The following is an 18,077-nucleotide window of genomic DNA, read 5'->3' as shown; positions in this document are numbered from 1 at the left end:
TAAAAATTTTTTTGAAAAAAAAGTACTATTTATCCTGTTCTCCATGGTCATTTTATTTGTTTTCATCCTCTAGGTGAGGGTGTCCTTTTTCTCTGATTCTTCTTTAGTTTTCAGAAATTTAATTATGATGTGTCTTGGTGTTGATTTCTTTGGGTTTATGCTGTTTGGAATTCAGGCAACATCTTGAATCTGTAGGATTTTTGGTTTTATTTTGTTTGCTACATTTAGGAAAATTTCAGCTATTATTTCTTTGAGTAAATATTTTAAATTCCCTACCCTCTTTCTCTTCCCCTTTTGGAACAGCAATGGTATGGATGTTAAATCTTTAGTTATCATCATACATTTCCCCAAGGCTTTAAAAATTTTTTTTCCAGTCTACATTCTCTCTCTTGTTCAGATGAAATAATCCTATTGTTCAAACTTATTTATTCTTTCCTCTATTCCCTCCATTTTGCTGTTGAGCAAAACTCTAATCTTAGTGTAGTCCCATCTACCTTGGTCAGAACGGGAAGCCCTCCTTGGCATGAGGAGAAGCAGAAGAAAACTATAAGAAAATAGAATTTAACCTGTATTTTCTGTATATGGAAGGACTTTTAACAGTTTAAAAATAAAGGTAGGGGCACCTGGGTGGCTCAGTGGGTTAAGCATCTGATTCTTGATTTCGGCTCAGATCATGATTTCACGGTTCATGGGTTTGAGCCCCATGTTGGGCTCTGTACTTATAGTGGGAGAGACTCTCTCTCTCTGCCCCTCCCCAGCTCAATCTCATTCTCACTCCCTCAAAATAAAGAAATAAACTTAAAAAAAAAAGATAGAAGTCACACAGGGAAAACCTAAATAGATTCAAATACTCAAAAATTCAAGGGGCACCTGGTTGGCTCAGTGAGTTAAGGATCAGACTTTGGCTCAGGTCATGATCTCAGGGTTCCTGAGTTTGGGCCCCATATCAGGCTCTGTGCTAACAGCTCAGAGCCTGGAGGCTGCTTCGGATTCTGTATCTCTCTCTCGCTCTGCCCCTCCCCTCCCCCTAAAATAAATAAACATTAAAACAACAAAAAAATTTTTTTAATACTCAAAAATTCAAATTTCTGTAACATCCTGAAAAAAGTCAGTAACAGATTACATAGCAAATGGCAAAAGGTATGTGCCACAGCAAGTAATGTTGCTAACATATAAAATGAAAAAAACATCAATCACCAAAGAGGAAGTCACCAAAGAGGAAATAAAAATAAGCAATATAAATTGAAAAAAATGTTAGCACATTGCTATTCAAATCAAGTAAAAGATACTATTTTCTGGCATCCAATAAGTAAACTTCTAACACTGTGGATACCCAGTGCTGATGACAGGCAATGAAAACGCACTCTCAGTTAAGGGGTCTATGTGGCACAACCTCCTGAATGTGTGCTAAAATTCTTGGAGGATTTTTCCCTTAGGAAGTCATTCAAAATACCAAAGCTTACTTTTGCAGCAGAATTATTTATCAGAGAAAAATCATGAGGGTGTTTTTTTAACAAAGTGTAGACACGCTTATTGTATGACACTAAACAAAAAAGGAGGATCTAGAATAACTGTATGATTTTAAGTGGAAAGAATGTAAAATGCAGGATGCAGAGAAGGAAAGAATAGGAGAAGGAATCGGTTTAGGGAGAGAAGGTGGACAGAGAGGCCATGGAGGCAGTCCAGGCATGAGGGGTGAGGAGTGAGAGTGGGGTAGAGGACTACTTCTTGTCCCTGGGGGCACTACTGCCATGGACTAGCCTCCTCCATGCTCCCAAGGGCGCCTGACAATGCAGAGACCACCATCTGGTACAGTCTATGAAGTCACCAGGGGCCCACAGGATCGTGGGTCTCTGTCAACCAGATCTTCCTGCCCCTCACTCCCCTATCCACTAGAGAAGTTAAAGCCACAATGTTCTGGGGTACCTGGGTGGCTTAGTCAGTTGAGCGTCCGGCCTCGGCTCAGATCACGATCTCACGGTTTGTGGGTTTGGGCTCTGTGCTGACAGCTAGCTCAGAGACTAGAGCCTGCTTCGGATTCTGTACCTCCCTCTCTCTCTGACCCTCCCCTACTCGCGCTGTCTCTCTCTGTCTCTCAAAAATAAATAAAAAACATTAAAAAAAATTTTTTTAAAGTCACAATGTTCTCCAATTTGAACAAATAGCCAGTGGCACCTGCTCTGAGGACTGAAGTCAGATGAGCTGCAAAGGTCAAGGGAGCCAGGGAGGACATCTCAAGAACCCATAGAGTGATCCAGAAAGGCAGCAGAGGACCCGGGATTGGTGACAGCCTCCCTTCCAAACTTGCAACCTCTGTTATGAGGGCTTTGTTACCAATGGGGAAAGTAAGACAAGGAGAAGCCAATTCACGAGTCTGAATTGTGAATTCACTAGCTGTTTGTCAAAGGGTGCTCTGCACATCATCACAGGCCCCTGTGCCCCTCGTAGGCCCCCAGAGCAGGGGCTTCATGTGGCTTCTGGAAGTGCCCAGAAAGGGCACCAGGAGGTGTTCTGTGATCCGACACTCTACAAACATCTGCTGCACTAGAGGAAAACATCCTTAACTGTTTCAAAGCCAAAAGATAGAAGGAAGGTTGTTTTTCACTTCCTCTGCAATTAAATTGGCTACTAGGAGCTTCCCAAACCCCAGTCCCCAGGAATTGGGAGCCTAAATTTAGACTGTCCTTGGAAGGTCACCAGATCACCCCTGGCGCTGGGTCAGTCGGCAGCTGCTCAAGATAAACTTTGCTTTCTGCTGACTCAGGCCTTTCCCTCACACAATGAGATCCTGCCGCACTTCCCCTGGGAAAGCAGAACAATAGCTGTAGATGAGCCGGTGGCCTTGGCAGGTGCGCTGGCCTGGGAGCCCTTCTCCAGAGATCTGGGATTCGTGGCCCTGCCCAGGCCTGGACCCCTCTGACCTCAGCCTGCAGACCCTGGCCCGCTGTCTTGCTCCAGCCTCACCTCCCTCCATCTGCTTCTCAGTCGCCGTGCCTCTTCCCACCTCCAGACTATTGCATGGAATTTCATTCCTAGATCTTAGATGAACTGTCACCTCCTCAGAGAGGGCTTTATCACTCTCTGTCACACTGCCATCTCTTTATCCCATGGCCATGGGCACACACCTGAAATGGCCCTACCCAGTTACTGACTGAGGGCAGGAGCTTGCTGGGTTCCCCAGAGACAGTGCTCAGTGTGCAGCAGGTGTCAGAAGACCACCATGAGTGGAAGGAAGGGCAGGTGCATCCTCATGCCCCTCCTAGGTCTGGGCTGGGTCTCTCTCTTGTGGCTCTGGTTTCACCAAAGGTCTAGGCCACAACCAATACAGTGGTGTTGGGATAGAAATCAGACTGTGATAGATGGAGACTGAAGCTTTTCCATCAAGTCCCCTAGATACCGTGAAGCTATCCCCAAAGACACAAGGGTTCACTGGGGCCACCCTGAGGTGCCAGGCTGGAGGTGGACCCTAGGATAGCCCCATGGTGAGGGAGGCAGGTTGGCAGGCAAAGGGGGAGATCCTCATGCTGGCTGCAGCTCCAAGCTGGCTTGAGGGGGTGGCAGTGGCCAGAGGTCAGCCACAGATCACAGGAAGAACCTTGCCATGGATAGATGCATGAAGATGGCCATTGTGGGCAGGCTCAGTCTTGGATACTGATGGGAAAACCAATAAGCGGATGGACAGTTCCAACATGGGCTTCTGAGAGTAAGTCTAGGGGACAGGGTCATGAAGGCATCCAAGAGCAAGTGATCTCAGCAGCACAACTTAGAAGATGAGCAGCCCCCACCTGAGGGACACACACTGCAGCCAGAAGAGGCCACAAGTGAGAGCAAGACCAGCCTGAGAGCCCAGAGAAAGGCAAGTGTGGATGGAACATAAAGTGTGTGCTGCTGGACTGGCCAGGCCCTGCATCACCCAGGAGTCAGCACTTTGTCCACAGGTAGTGTGAGCCATGATGCAGGTTTCAGGCAGAATGCAACCCAGGAGAGAGTCTGCAAGCATGGCCTGGCTGCCCTGAGGAGAACAGACTGAGTGGGCAAGGATGGGGCCCAGAGGGCCTGAGGAGGCCACAGCAGTCATCTTGGGAAAAGAGCAGTGAGGAGCATGGGCAAAGACCTTGGGCAAGGTCCCTGGATTCAGTCCCAGAGGGAGAGGGATTGGGAGGGTGGGATGGGTGGCGCAGCTGGGCCCCCTGGAGTGGACAAGAGGAGGGGGTGTCCAGGAAGGTCTGCAGGGTGGGAGGTGAATGGCCAGGGAGTCTGCAGCAGGAGGGAAGCAGTGAGGTGATGGCTGGGAGGAGGCAGGGGTCCTCAGAGTCCCATCCTGTGCAGGGATAAGGAGGTTGAGGGGTGGGGAAGGGGGTAAATCTCTTCCCCTCTCCCCACCTTCATATACAGAGCCCAGCAAACTTGGCTTGGGTGCCTCTCTATGCTGGCTGAACAGGGTATTGGCCTTATCTCAGACCCATATAAGGAAGGAGAAGGAACCAGGTCCCAGGAAGGACAGATTTATCAAAACTCCTAGGCTGCGGCTGGCCTCAACGTCAGGCCTTCTCGGTGGAGGGCCCTGTCCAGCAGCGTCAAGCACCTTGGACCAGAGGAAAGTACCCAGGTCCCAGCCACTTCAGTCCAAGACATAGATTTTGCTGGAAACAAAAGGGTTGATGGGGAATGGGGCGAGAGCTGCCAGAAAGGGGCTGGTGCCCCCCTGGGGTTCTGGGCTGCAGGGTCTGGTGCCCCCACCTGAGTCTCAGGGGGGCCCAGTGTCCATCCCAGTGGGCCATTCAAGAAACGGCTGGGCCATTGTGCAGAAGAATGCCCGGATATCCCGAGCCTCCCGCCTCCAGCTAGGATGGGGGTTCTTCCTCCTGGCAAGGAAACTCCAAGTTAGCTTCCAGAGGGTGGCTTGGGGCCTGGGGTGCCAGGGGTACCACTGTCACTGGTGGGAGGGCAGAGCACAGTACCTCTGTGTCCCTTGTGTTTCTCCTCTCTGAGGGCTAGAGGACGCCCCTAAGACTGGGACCACAGTCTGCTCCTAGGAGGACAGCATGTTTATTGAGTCACTGGAGAACACTGGGGACTTCCTGAAAGTGGTGTCACCTGAGCTGGGCCTCAAAGGATGGGAGATAGGAAACATCTCAGGAAGAGCAGCAGCCAGCACAAAGGTTGGGAGGTCCGGGAATCCCCAGCGGTAGGGGCAGAGTGGGGGTCTCCGGAGGCAGTTGAAAGGCCCCCGTTCCACCTGCTTCATATTGGGGGAGGTGATATGGTGGGCAGTGGCGCTGGCTGGGCAGGCCCTTGGGCTGGAGACCCACACATGCCTGCCTGGACTCTTGGCCTCTGGGAAACAGCGCCAGGACTGAGAGAGGAACTGCGCAGTAAAAGTGCGGAGAAGGGGCTGGGGATGGGACTGGACGGCAGGGCGAGATTCCTGGAGTAATAAACAATGGTCCCCCACGCAAGCCTCTGCAAGGCGGTGATGGTGAGGGCTAGAGTGGAGCTGGCTTGGGTGGTAGAGATTTTCAGGCTCATTCCTGGATGTAGCGGGAGAAATTGGTGCAGTCATGCAGCTCCCTGAAATGGAGAGGCTGGGACACAGGGAGTGGGGGCCTGCAGAGGGCGAGTCCACCTACCCCAGGTCAGTCCGGAACAAGCTCTGGACAAGAGCAGGTGAAAGAGTCGGGGGCGGCGGCAGGGAAAGGAGGGGTCCGCAAGCCTTCAGCTACCCCCGGGAGCACTTGTTCCCCTAACTCCGGCTGCCGGGGGCGCCTGTGATTGGCTGAGGGTCGATGGCCGGCGCACGGATTGGCTACTCGAGGGCCGGACCCGCAGGGCAGAGTCCGCCCCCGAACCTTCAAATGGGAAGCTCACCCTCAGAGGCTCCCGCAGTTCTGAGGCGGTGCCGTGGACGTGCTGGAGCTGCAGCGACAGTGAACTGGACGCAGAAGCACCAGGGCCCTCTCAGGCAAAGCCGCTCCACCGAGGCACCGCCGCACCTTCCCCGAGGCCCGGGGGCCGTCGGGCGTCTATCTCGCCTCCAGCCATGGGGTCGGCCGCGCTGGAGATCCTCGGCCTGGTGCTGTGCCTGGTGGGCTGGGTGGGCCTGATCCTGGCGTGCGGGCTGCCCATGTGGCAGGTGACTGCCTTCCTGGACCACAACATCGTGACAGCGCAGACCACCTGGAAGGGGCTGTGGATGTCGTGCGTGGTGCAGAGCACCGGGCACATGCAATGCAAGGTGTACGATTCAGTGCTGGCGCTGAGCACCGAGGTGCAGGCGGCGCGGGCGCTCACCGTGGGCGCAGTGCTGCTGGCGCTCGTTGCGCTCTTCGTGACCCTGGCGGGCGCGCAGTGCACTACCTGCGTGGCCCCCGGCCCGGCCAAGGCGCGCGTGGCCCTCACCGGCGGCGCGCTCTACGCCCTCTGCGGGCTGCTGGCGCTCGTTCCGCTCTGCTGGTTTGCCAACATCGTGGTCCGTGAGTTCTACGATCCGACCGTGCCCGTGTCGCAGAAGTACGAGCTGGGCGCGGCGCTGTACATCGGCTGGGCGGCATCCGCGCTGCTCATGTGCGGCGGCGGCCTCGTATGCTGCGGCGCCTGGGTCTGCGCTGGCCGCCCCGACTTCAGCTTCCCCGTGAAGTACTCCGCTCCGCGGCGGCCCACGGCCAGCGGCGATTATGACAAGAAGAACTATGTTTGAGGGCGCCGGACTCGGCGGGACCCCTTACGCCGGCCACTTCCGCAAGCCGGATGACTGCCCCGGGGAGCCCCGCATGGGCGGCAGCCTGTGCCGGGTGACTTGGCACACCGTCTCTGCGGAATGGCCGGCTCTATGCCTGGACGGGCGCACCGAGGACTGAAACCCTTCCCGCGGCCGCAGCCCGTTCTCTTCTACAGCCAGTAGCCCGGCCCGCGCCCTGCCCTGAACAGGCGCCGCGCACTTGGGAGGACTTGCTCGGTCTCTTTTTCGGTGCGCAGAACTTGCTCCGATGTGAGCGGGGCGCGGGTTTCTTAGGCTGAATGGACAATGGACCGAAATGCCACTTTCCTCCTCGACCCTGAGGGTGTTGGATGCTGCCATCCTCCCCAGCAGCTCCTGCAGATTCCAGCCGGGCAGATGGAAAGCCCAGGGACCCCAGCCTGGACTGCCGGAAGGATGTATACAACTGGCTGTTACCCCAACAGCGGAGCCTGAGCCCAGGAGGCCTTCAAAGACTTGGCCTGGACCTCCCTGCCACACCCCAGCAGCTCCCCAGGAGAGGCTTATGGGCACCAGATCCTGCTTGGGGTGCTAGGGCCCTGCCCTCCTTTGCAGCTTGTGGTGAGGGTAAGAATTTGCTTAGTAAATGGTTTGAATACCCTCCCACCTGTGTCCTGTCCTCTGTCCACCGCCAGTGCCCAGCAGCACCCCACATCCACCCACCCAGCAACTTCTCCCTGAAAAGCTTTTTTGGAAGACCTCCCAGGGCTGCCCCTGGGACCCAGAAGATGCATGGTCTTATCCCTGGTCCTCCCTGCCACTCAATCACCTTTCCACTGGGTGGGAAACACTTAGCTACAGCTCACAGCAACCCAGGAAGGTGAGATCTGTAGTCAGAAGAGCCTGGTGCAGGAGGGTGATGCAGACCCCAGAAGAGGATGCAGGTTGGAAATTACTTCACCACCACCCCAGGTTCCCCAGCCACTAGCCAGAGTGTGGCATTTTCAGATTCAGGTAGTGCTGAGGGTGGACTGCCAGGCTGCTGGCTTTGAGAAGAGGCTGGGCTCCATGCACCAGGGGTTGGGTGTTTTCCACCACCCTCTCAGGACTTGCCTATCTGTGAATCACAGCAAATGACCAGACATCTGTAAGACACTGCTTGGGACCTTTCAGCCAACAGTGCAGCAGGAATTGGTGAATCTAGGATGTGCACTGGACTCCCGCAGAGCTAGCTGTAGGTCCACAAGCACGTTGCTATGGGGAGGAAGCACTTGTGCAGGTTGCCCAGAGGGCCCCGGGGCCAGGCTCCAGCCCTTTGTCTTGGCTCTTCTGCCAATCTCAGCGCACACTTTGTGCAGGGTTTGTGCTCCTGTAGCTGGCCTGGCAGTCAGCCTAGACTTGTGCTGACCATTAGCACCTCTGTGCCAGCTCCGGCTGGGAGCACTCTGTGTAAGCTTCCTCCTGTGAGTGGGACCCCTGGGAACCAATGCTGGCCTGGGCCAGGAAGCCAGGGGTTGGAGGTCACAGAAGAACAGAGCACACCAGAGTTACTGTTACAGTCTCTGAGACTTCCTTGCTTCCAGCCCCATTCTAGGTGCTTTGAATGAATGCAGTTTTACTTCTGCCAAAGGCCAGGGCGAAAAAGGGGGGTGGGGTATGTAGGGAGGAGCTCCAAGCCCAGGCAGCAGGGAAGGCTTGGCATCTGCCCCCAACCCTGGTCTTGGAGACCCTGTCCAGAAATGCTTGGGCCAAATCCAGTGGCAAGGAGTCTCCCAGGCCTGGCCAGACTCCCCACTATGGGGAAGGGGAAGAACCCAAGGATATGGGCTCAGCACAGCTGTGATGGAACACAGCCCTGAAACCCAGGGGTTGCAGCAAAGCCAGTGAGTTGAGCTTCCAGGGAGGCTGAACTACTGGGTGGCCTGAGCTTCTTGCAATGGGATGAGCTGCAGGGGGATGGGTGCCATGGCATAGAGGTCCACAGTAGCATCCATGGGCCTGTGCAGCCGGGACCATGAACAACCTTGAAATGCAAGAGTGTGTGATCCTGGGGTCTTGACTCTCAGTTGGGGCTGCTGGAACAAAGGTCCTTAACTCCTGGAGCCAGCCAAGGTGGTTTCCGGCCAGGAGTACTGGCTCAAGGCTACATCCCACACAAGCCCAGAGCTTTCTGACTGCTTTGGGCCTCAGACATCAGCACAGTCCCAATGAAGTGAATGGCCAAGGTGAGCAGCTTGAGGGCCCTGGGGAGTCCGGCTGCTGCAGCCCGCCTCCAACACAGCCAACTCATGTGTCCACTACCCCTTCCCAAGGTTCACCCTTAGATCTGGCCCCACCCATGTCCTCAGTTCCAGGCCACTGAGGCTTTCTACCAGCTTAAAGCCTACCCAAACCACTCTGCTTCCCCCTCTCCAGGGCCCCAGGCACCACACCCAGGTGGCCATGTCACTCCAGACAGAGGAGCCAGGTGGCCTCAGCCACTTATGTCAACAGCTCTCTCTTCCCCCAAGGGCAGGAATGGCATCCTCCTTGCCTCCAAATTCCCTCAACCCTCACCGGGGATCTGAGGACATCTGGGAGACTGGGACCCCAGCTGATCACACAGCTCCCCTGAGAACTCTTGCTGTTCTGAAGACTCTGAGAGCTGCCAAGGTCCTATCCGGCTCGAACCTTCTGTAATCCAGATGCCAGTGAAGCCATCTCTGTCCAGGGCCCTTCAGCCAGCCCCACCCTTCCCAGGTGGGGACTGTGCCCTTGGTATCTGCTTGACTCTTTCAGCAGCCTAGGGGTGCTATGTGCCTGTGGGGGTGGGAGGGTACTGGGACAGGAGGTGCTGGAGGGTGTGATGATGGCTGTGGGAGGGTGGGTCTGGGAGGGGGACAGTCAAGAGATGCTGCCAAGGTCAAGTAGACAGGAAGAAGCAGTGGGAGAGCAGCATGAGGTCCTAGCTGGCATTGCTGGGCAGTGGTCAGCACAGGAAGTATGTAGAGGCTCAGGTGCTAGGCACCATCCAGCCCCTTGCTGTCCAGGGAGCCTATAGGCCACCCCCCATGCTGATTTATTTCTGGGCCTTGACATTGCCCAGGGCACAGGAAAAGGTGCCTCCATATCCACAGAAGGCTCAGGACAAAAACAAATGCTGGCCCTATGACCAGAGCCAAGACTGAGGCACCAAAGCTAAAACATTTTATTCCATTAAAAACCAGCTGTGAGCATCTAAAACCATGGCCATAATTTATAGTCTAAATAAAACTCAGTTAATATAAATAAGGAGAAGGAGATCACATCGGAAGAAATCAAACTCTAGAAAAGAAAAAAAAAAGTAAATTTCAAACAATTCTGATGTTTCTCCAAATTAAGCAAACAAAGTGCTCAGACCTCACCTCCAACATGCTGGGCTGGCTTCTGAGTAGCCTCCACCACTCACACAGGTGAGGAGTGGTGTTCATGGGTGGAGGGCTACCCCAGAACGACTGAGGTGCCCACTGGCCGGGTCCAGGCTGTCATTTGCTTGAGCACTTCCAAGGCCTCATTCACGGCCCTCCACCACCATATCGCTGTGGGCATCTAACCACCCTGCCAGTGCTCTGTCCAGCCTCAGCCCCGCGGTGCCTTCACAAGGCTTCTCCTCTGGCCTGGAATGTCTCCCCACACTGTCCCCCCACCCACCTTCCTGGTTGGCTCACCGTGCACACTGTCATGGTGGCAGGGCACACAGCAGCATTGGCATCATCACTGAGCAGGCTGTAGGGGAGGGGTATGCCTCCAATACCAGCCTCCTGCCCTAGAGCTCCCACTTGTAGCCTTTGATTTGGGTCATAAACATACATCCTGCCCCCATCTGAAGGCTCAGTGCTCATTGTCCAAGGGGTGTTAGCCCTGATTCAGATGAGGAAACCACCATATCCTGGTGAGGTGCCCAACAGCCCAAAGCTCCTCCCCAACACGAGCCCCTTTATGCCTTAGCCTACCCTGAAAGTGGGACTGTGGGGTCCCTGAGACCCCCTATGTATTCTCAGCAGAGCCTACTGGGGCCCTGACAGGGAAAGGGCACTTGCTCTCCACAGCTTCCAGTTACGAATGGTGGGTGAGTGGGAAGATCCTGAGCCAAAATAAGGGGACCCCCTACCTCAGAGCCCTGACAAGGCCTATCTACCATAGCAGTGGCTCCAGCCCAGGGCTCAAGGAGATGCAGGGCTGGTGTGGGCATCCACTGTGTAGTGTAGGGGGGCCTTCAAGAGAGATGGCATGAGTGGCACTGGGGAGAGCCCTGGCTGGTGGGCATCACTGTGGACTTCCAGTGACAGCCTCACCCGGGTGCGGGCCCACTCAGATGACATTTTATAGTTATCAATGAGTAGTAGCTGCCAACAACTTTGTTTTCTCTTAAGTCAAATGCACAAGGGCCTGGATAGAAGCCTCTGTGGGCTCTCGCCCAGGGCTTGATACAATGCTGCAAAGGGCAGCAAGGCTCCAGGTACCCACCCCCCAGGCATCACCCTCTTTCCTGGCACTGCCAGGAGGCCTGTTTCACTCACTGATGTCCAGCCCACAGTGTGGTGAGGAGAGGGCAAATGCCAGCTCTTGCTCAGAGTCCCAGGAGCTTAATGAAATTAGCTCCTTCAAAAATGCCCCATTGTGGCACTGCCGCCAGCCAGGGACAGACATCCTTGGGAAAAATGTGTTGGTCCCAAATCTCAGGAACACCGCTTGGGTCTGAAACCCAAGTAGAAAAGCCTGGCTTGAGGAGGGAAAGAGTAGAGAACTCAAAGCAGGGAATGAGGGGCTCTCTTTACACTTCAGCAGGGCTGGCTTTGTGGCAGGGCCACCGCCTCCCAGCCTCCTCTTCTGAGCCCCCCTGAACTCTCCAGCACCCCCGCCCCCCCGTCCCCCACATCTCACCATCAGGACAGGAGGGAAACAAGTGCATCCAGAAATTTGCTCCGATCCTCTGCTTTCAGTTCAATTACTTAAGTAATGAAAGAAAAACACATTATGAGGTGGAGGAGTAGGGCTGAGGGTGAGGGAGCAGTAGGAAAAACAAGTCAGGGTGCTGAACTCCCTCTTCCCCGTCGTCTATGATGGGAACCACCCTCCAGCACATTTCAAAATGTACTCAGCTCCTTAGTGGCCTGGAAAATTTTGAATTCAGAGGTTGTAGTTCTGTGTGTTTAATCCTCAGAAACTGCTGGCTGCCCTGTTAGTGAGGCTGGCTGGGATTATAGTCTATGGGGAGGACCCTCCGGGCAGCTAGGGGATCAGCAGTGACAGCCAATAAAGGGGACAAGGGACATGATGGTTTAGAAGAGATCTGGGCAGAAACAGGCCTTCCCATCCTGCTGGACACAGAACCCTGCCCCATCATGGGTTGCAGGAGGCCCTGCCCACCTGCAGTTTTGCTCTGACCAGTCTCTGCTTCAGAAACAGTGTTCTCTTCCGTACAAGGGGGACATGATGTGATCTGCTTCCATTTCTCAGGGGCCATGACTCAGACAAGCAGGTGGACCCTCATCAAATAGGGCAAAACTGGGCCAGCCTGGTCCTATGAGCCATCTGGAACCCCAGGCCCAGAGTACCCAGATGGGTGCTGGCCTGGCTGCCATGCCCCTCCCTGCTGCTTTCCATCCATCGGGGAAGCTGAGCAACTCCCAGCCCACAAATCTCTGTGAGAAGCTGGGACATCCTGCAGACCAGCCAGCACCAACCTCTCCCACATCATGGGTGCTGCTCCTGGGGTGAACCCACCCATCAGAGCCACAGCCCGAGCAGGCCCAGCATGAAACAGCTGGCTCTAGACACTGAGGCAGCTGGGGTGAATGCTGGCAGGGACTCATTGTAACAAATCAGCTAATGGTGATGAAACACACTGTCCTTTCTAACAGATGGGGGTTATGAAGTATATTCTCCCCAAGTTCTCATGTGGAAGGCCTAGACACCAGCACCTCAGACAGCTTGCGTTATATTTATTTGAAGAGGCTCTTGAAGGTGTTTAGGTTCAATGAGGTCATGTGAGGGAGCCCTAATCAGTGTGACTGGGTCCCTTGTAAGGAGACTAGAACACGGATGAAGAGGGAAGACCATGTGAGGACACAGCCAGAAGACAGCCATCTGCAAACCAAGGACAGAGGCCTCAAAAGAAACCGACTTCCTGGGTGGCGCAGTCAGTTAACCTCCGATATCAGATCAGGCCATGATCTCGCGGTTCGTGCATTCAAACCCTGCGTCGGGCTCTGTGCTGACAGCTCAGAGCCTGGAGCCTATTTCGGATTCTGTGTCTCCCTCTCTCTCTCTGCCTCACCCCTACTGGCACTCTGTCTCTCTCTCTAAAATAGACAAACATTAAAAATAATGGGGTGCCTGGGTGGCTCAGTCGGTTGGGCAACGGACTTCAGCTCAGGTCATGATCTCACAGTCCGTGGGTTCGAGCCCCGCCTCGGGCTCTGAGCTGACAGCTCAGAGCCTGGAGCCTGCTTCAGATTCTGTATTTCCCCCTCTCTCTCTCAAAATAAAATAAAGACATAAAAAAATTTTTTTTAATTAAAAAAATTAAAAGAAAAAGAAACCAACCCTGTGTACACTTTGATCTTGGACTTCAGCCTCTAGAACGGTGAGAAATACATTTCTGTTGTTTAAACTCCCTAGTCTACATATATTGTTATGGCAGCCTGAGCACACTAATACAAAGTGTGAGGGGTCACTATGTGTTTTACTTAAAAAATCTGTCCGTGAGAATCTGTCAGCAAATATGGTCAAATGTGAACAATGTTCCATGCTCCCCTGTGGAGAAACCGTGCAGTGTTGTGGGAGGCACTGGCCAGGCTGCAAAGCCACCAACCTGGACTGGGCTTTTCCATTCTCTGGGTTCATGCAACCTAAGGGTGGGGCCAGTACCTGGGCTGTCACAGGATCATGAGGCAACTGCAGGCAGGACCCTTCACGATAACACAGACAAGAGCTGCTGGCCTGCAGTGGTGGCCAGCACAGCCATGGAGGCAGTGACCTTGGGTTGCCGTAGACCCTGCTGTTTCCATACCCACAGAAGGGGCAGGTGACCCTGATGGTGAGGCTGGCCCAGGAGGCTCTAGAGGCCAGTCCTCAGGACTCTGTGGTTAAGTGGTCTCAAGGGCTGGACTGTAAGGCTGAAGGCCGGCCTAAGGTCTATGGGCAATACCTGTTCCCTCTGCCCTGAGAGCCCCCCAGGGGCGTCCTGGAGCTCCCTGGGATGGCTCCAGGACAATGAGAGGGCTGCTGGCAAGGCATTTCTAGCAATGCTAGCTTCCCTAGTTCAAGGCCAGCGCTGACCCTGAAAGGGCCCCAGTGCAGCGAACTCTTACCTGAGAGGTCAAAATGGTTGTGAAGCGTCCGAGAGTTGGTGCCCTCCGCCGCCTTCTCAAATGCCCGCCCAAAAAAGCTGTAGACATATAAGAGGCCCTGTTGGGCATCCATCCACTTTAATGGACCTTCCTTAGTCCCCAGGACCCAGGACACACATTAGAATTGGCCCAGACTCTTCCCTGGCTGTTGGTTCTGCCTGTTGGCACTCCTACTCCTTCCTGGGCCATTGTCCTCTGAGGTCTCACCCACACTAGACAGTCACCTTTTCTCACTGCTATTCAGCAGCCAGCTGGACTCCGTTCAGCCCTCAGGGCACAAGTGTCCCTGGGTACTTCCCAGGGTACGCCCTGACTATAGCCTCTCTCGTGCCTGCCACCATACTGGCAGCTGGGACAGGAGAAGCAGAAGCTCAATGGGAGCAGAGTTGGGATGGGAGTCTCAGGTGAGACTGGGTCACACACAGCAGGGTGGGGATGGGAAGAGCTTGCAGGGCCGGGCTGCACAACTCAGCAGGGCAGGAGCACCCCTGGGTGTGGCTTAGCTGGGCTGCCCAGGGGACAGATGTGGGGCAGGGAGGCATACCCACCCCTTTGGGGGCTCAGGGCTGTTGTAGGTAGTAAGGGCTGGCAATGCAGGGAGAGCATCCTGGGGAAGGGACTCTTGGGCTGCTCACAGTCATAGAAAACAGGCAGAGGGGTGTGCTTCAAATCTCTACGGTGACTCTCATCAGAGACTGCACACCAGCCAGAGTAAAACACTGACCACAGCCACATACGGCAACAAATGGACGGCTAGAGTGAGGACACAAGCAGCTGTGGTGGCCCATTAGGGGAATGCCTACTGGCTGCCTTGGGAACACAGCCCAGGAGCCCCTGGCCAGCTCCACAACATATGACTGAATCCAAGACCCACAGCATAGCTTTAGAAAGCAGCCCAGCAACGTGGAAGCACTTGTCTTAAAAATATCCATTGTCTCTCCCAACTTGCTACCTAAATGGCCTTTGCAGACACAGAAGGAGGTCAAAGCTCACAAACCCGAGCTAAGAGTGATCAAGATCCAAGACCAGGGTCTTCTACAGCAGAGGCCGGTAAGAGCTAACTGGGAAAACTGAGGGCACAAGACACTAAGTGGTCCTTGGCCCTCAAGCTGCCCTACTGGGAAGCTAGTTATTTTGCTGCCAGCTGTCACTCAGTGTCTGACCAAGATCACCTCTTGGGATGTGTTGGGGAGCACTGAGATTCTGCCAGGGAGGCAAAGAATGGTGACACGCTGCCTTGGGATTAGTCACAGGGCTCTCTGGCCATGCAGAGCATAAAGCGGGTAGCAAGGAGAACTAGGCCCTGCCTGATGGCCGACCCAGGACTGGAAGGAGTGGGCAGGAGAAAACCTGACCTTGCTGCAGGACGAGGGTGAGAACCCAGCCCAACAGATGCAGGGAAGACATTTAGAAGACGGTGGGAGAAGCTTCTCAAAAGCACAAGAAGATGAGCCTATGCATTCACAAACCCACTGGTACACTGTCCATAACAAAAAGTTAAAAACAGCCTGAACGTTCAATCGGAGATGACAGATAAATTGTCACCTTCATTTAACAGGTTTCCTACTGCTAGAAGTCACTTTTGAAAAAATGTGCATAAAGGGCTGATACTCAGTGAGAAAACAAAATGCGTAAGTTCACCACTGGCAAGAGCCTAAAATGTTTCCTAGACAATAAAGAAAGAAAGGGTTGAGGGAAGACAGGGAGCTACCACCCTGCAGTCTGGGTGACTACAGCAGTTCTGCAGACTTCTGCCAGGGAGGGCGTGGGTGCTAGATTCTCTACCTCGTGCCCAAACCATGCGGGTGCAAGTGAGCTCAGCTTTGGAACAGCAACCCACCAGGCAGTCTGGGTGTGCATGCCCCTGTACACACTCTAGTGAATGGCCGTTGGTAGTTCAGCTCTTATAACTAAACTTTTAAATGTGTTTGGAAAATGACTGAATTTGGGATGTAGTGAGCAGTGAATTTGACTCACTGGGGTGGGGATAGGGATGGGAGACACTGTCTGGCTCTCCTCAAAGGTTAGTGAGAGGCCCAAACAAGATGGTAATCATTCATGAGGGCTTTGAAGGCATTGCACAGAGCTGGTCTCAAGAACCCTTCCAGATGAAGCCTAATTCCTGGGGTGGCTGACCTGAAACCCCTCAGATTTTCAGTATAAACTGTTTGCACCTCAGAACAGGTTTCAAGCCCAGGAAGGGCTGGGGTTCCCACCCAAGGCCACACAGAGCCAGGATACCTTATCACCCCTCACTATAGGTGTGGCGCCCATCTGGCTCCTGGAGAAGGCAAATTCTCTTGCTTGGGAGGACCTGAACAAACTAAAAGAATTCAAAAGTCCAGTCAAGGGGTAAGGTAGAGGCTCAGCGGCTAACCTGAAGCCCACATATTTAACCCTCGTAGTCCCACCACCTGGTGGAAAAGGCTGTCCTTGGTGTGGCGTTGAGGGCAAAGATCACCCAACTCAGCAGAGCCCATGGGCCAGTGATACCCCTTGGGCTCCCAACTCCCAGGAGATGCAGAACCCGGCTCACTTCTTTCTGTCTGAGCTGTCGGTCTCCGGAGGGATGCCCACCACAGTCACTGTGCCCTGCTCCACACTCAGGGGTGCAGTCATCACCAAGGGCAGCAACTTGCAGCGCCGGTTCTTTGTCTGCGGAGGTAGAATGCACCCTTAGTCACGACCCTATAGGGTGAGCGCACCACTCAGTGCCTAGAAGCCCTAACAGGGCCAGCCACCCAACTCCCCAAAAGCCTCCAGGGGCTTTCTCTCACCACAGATGCTCAAATCCCGATGCAACTGCCCCCCAGGCTGTGACACCCTATTTCCAGCTTCCTTCTGTGCCAGAGTCCTTTGCTATTCCCTCCATTACTTCCTTCAGGTCTTGAAGCAGTTGTCACCTTCTCCAGGAGGATCCCGCCCAACCAACCCCTCTCTGTCATCCTGCTTCAACTTCTCCATGGTATGTGTCACCATCTGACACCACACATAATCTTTCCTCATCTGTCTCCTTAGCAGCATGCATCCACCTTCAACTTGGAGACTCAAGTGTTTCCTTCACTGCTGTACTCATTGCATCCACACCCTAGGACAAAGGTGACCAACTGTCCTGATTTGTCCAGGACTGAAGGGCACCCAAGGACACAAACTAGGGTCATTGGTCACCCTATGATATCAGAGCCAGGCTGGTGGTAGTTGCTTAAGGAATGTCTGAAAAATGATAGGTCCTGTGAAGTAGATATTCATTCACCCATTTTACAGACGAGGAAACTGAGGCTAGAGGTCAAATAATTCCCCTCACATCACACAACTGGTAAACAAAGAGGCTGGGATTTAAAAGAGGACTAGACAGGAGTGTCTGGGTTGTTCAGTTGGTTAAGCGTCCGAATTCGGCTTAGGTTATGATCTCGTGGTTCATGAGAATGAGCCCCATGTCAGGCTCTGTGCAGACAGCCGAGAGCCTGGAGCCTGCTTCAAATTCTGTGTCTCCCTCTCTCTCTCTCTGCCACTCCACCACTCACGCTCTGTCTCTCTCTCAAAAATAAATAAAAATTAAAAAATAAAATAAAAGAAGCTTAGATGACTTTAGAGCTCATGTTTTGTCCCTAGTCCAACTTTTGTCATTACTTGACTGTCTTCACATAATACTCAGATAATCATTTTAAAGGTCAGTTCAGTGTTATGAGATAATGTCAACCTCCTATTAAATGTTTTGTTTAAAGTAGCCCCCAATAAAAACTATCATCCAGGAAGCAGAGTAAGACTTTGATTGTTGACATGTGCAGTATCATCCCTTTTGTGATCATATCCAGGGGGTATGTTAGCCTGATGTTAGCTGGGTAGGGTGGGTGTCTTAGGCCAAGGCAAAGAAGGGTGTTAGGCCATACAAAAGATGGAACCACACATGGAAAAGGGAAAGCCAGCCCAGAAAACAAACTTTTGCTGGGAAGCAAGTCTGTGCTACAACCAACTTCAGCTTTCCCTGATCTGAACATAAACCCTAG

General features: G+C 53.6%; 2 protein-coding genes across 2 annotated transcripts in view; one reads left to right on the top strand and one right to left on the bottom strand.

The window, feature by feature from the left end:
- Positions 1-5,866: 5,866 nt before the first annotated feature.
- On the top strand, positions 5,867-7,361 carry CLDN5 (claudin 5). Its single transcript, XM_029922233.1, has one exon. The coding sequence runs from the start codon at positions 6,041-6,043 to the stop codon at positions 6,695-6,697; it is 657 nt and encodes a 218-aa protein (XP_029778093.1). The 5' UTR covers positions 5,867-6,040; the 3' UTR covers positions 6,698-7,361.
- A 2,500-nt stretch (positions 7,362-9,861) lies between these two features.
- The window catches only part of CDC45 (cell division cycle 45), a 34,190-nt gene continuing 25,974 nt past the window's right edge, over positions 9,862-18,077 (bottom strand). The window contains exons 16-19 of the mRNA XM_029922087.1: positions 16,607-16,725; positions 14,032-14,108; positions 11,600-11,666; positions 9,862-10,000 (exon numbers count right to left, since the gene is read on the bottom strand). Of these exons, the coding sequence (XP_029777947.1) occupies positions 11,602-11,666; positions 14,032-14,108; positions 16,607-16,725 (261 nt within the window). The 3' untranslated portion in view covers positions 9,862-10,000; positions 11,600-11,601. The remainder of the gene's footprint in view (positions 10,001-11,599; positions 11,667-14,031; positions 14,109-16,606; positions 16,726-18,077) is intronic.

This window comes from Suricata suricatta, chromosome 14, assembly GCF_006229205.1.
Source record: "Suricata suricatta isolate VVHF042 chromosome 14, meerkat_22Aug2017_6uvM2_HiC, whole genome shotgun sequence".
Classification (NCBI taxonomy): domain Eukaryota; kingdom Metazoa; phylum Chordata; class Mammalia; order Carnivora; family Herpestidae; genus Suricata; species Suricata suricatta.
This window is presented reverse-complemented; position numbering and strand designations above follow the sequence as displayed.

Excerpts from the sequence above, each read along its gene's own strand:
- CLDN5 (XM_029922233.1), top strand. The coding sequence starts at position 6,041 with ATGGGGTCGGCCGCGCTGGAGATCCTCGGCCTGGTGCTGTGCCTGGTG.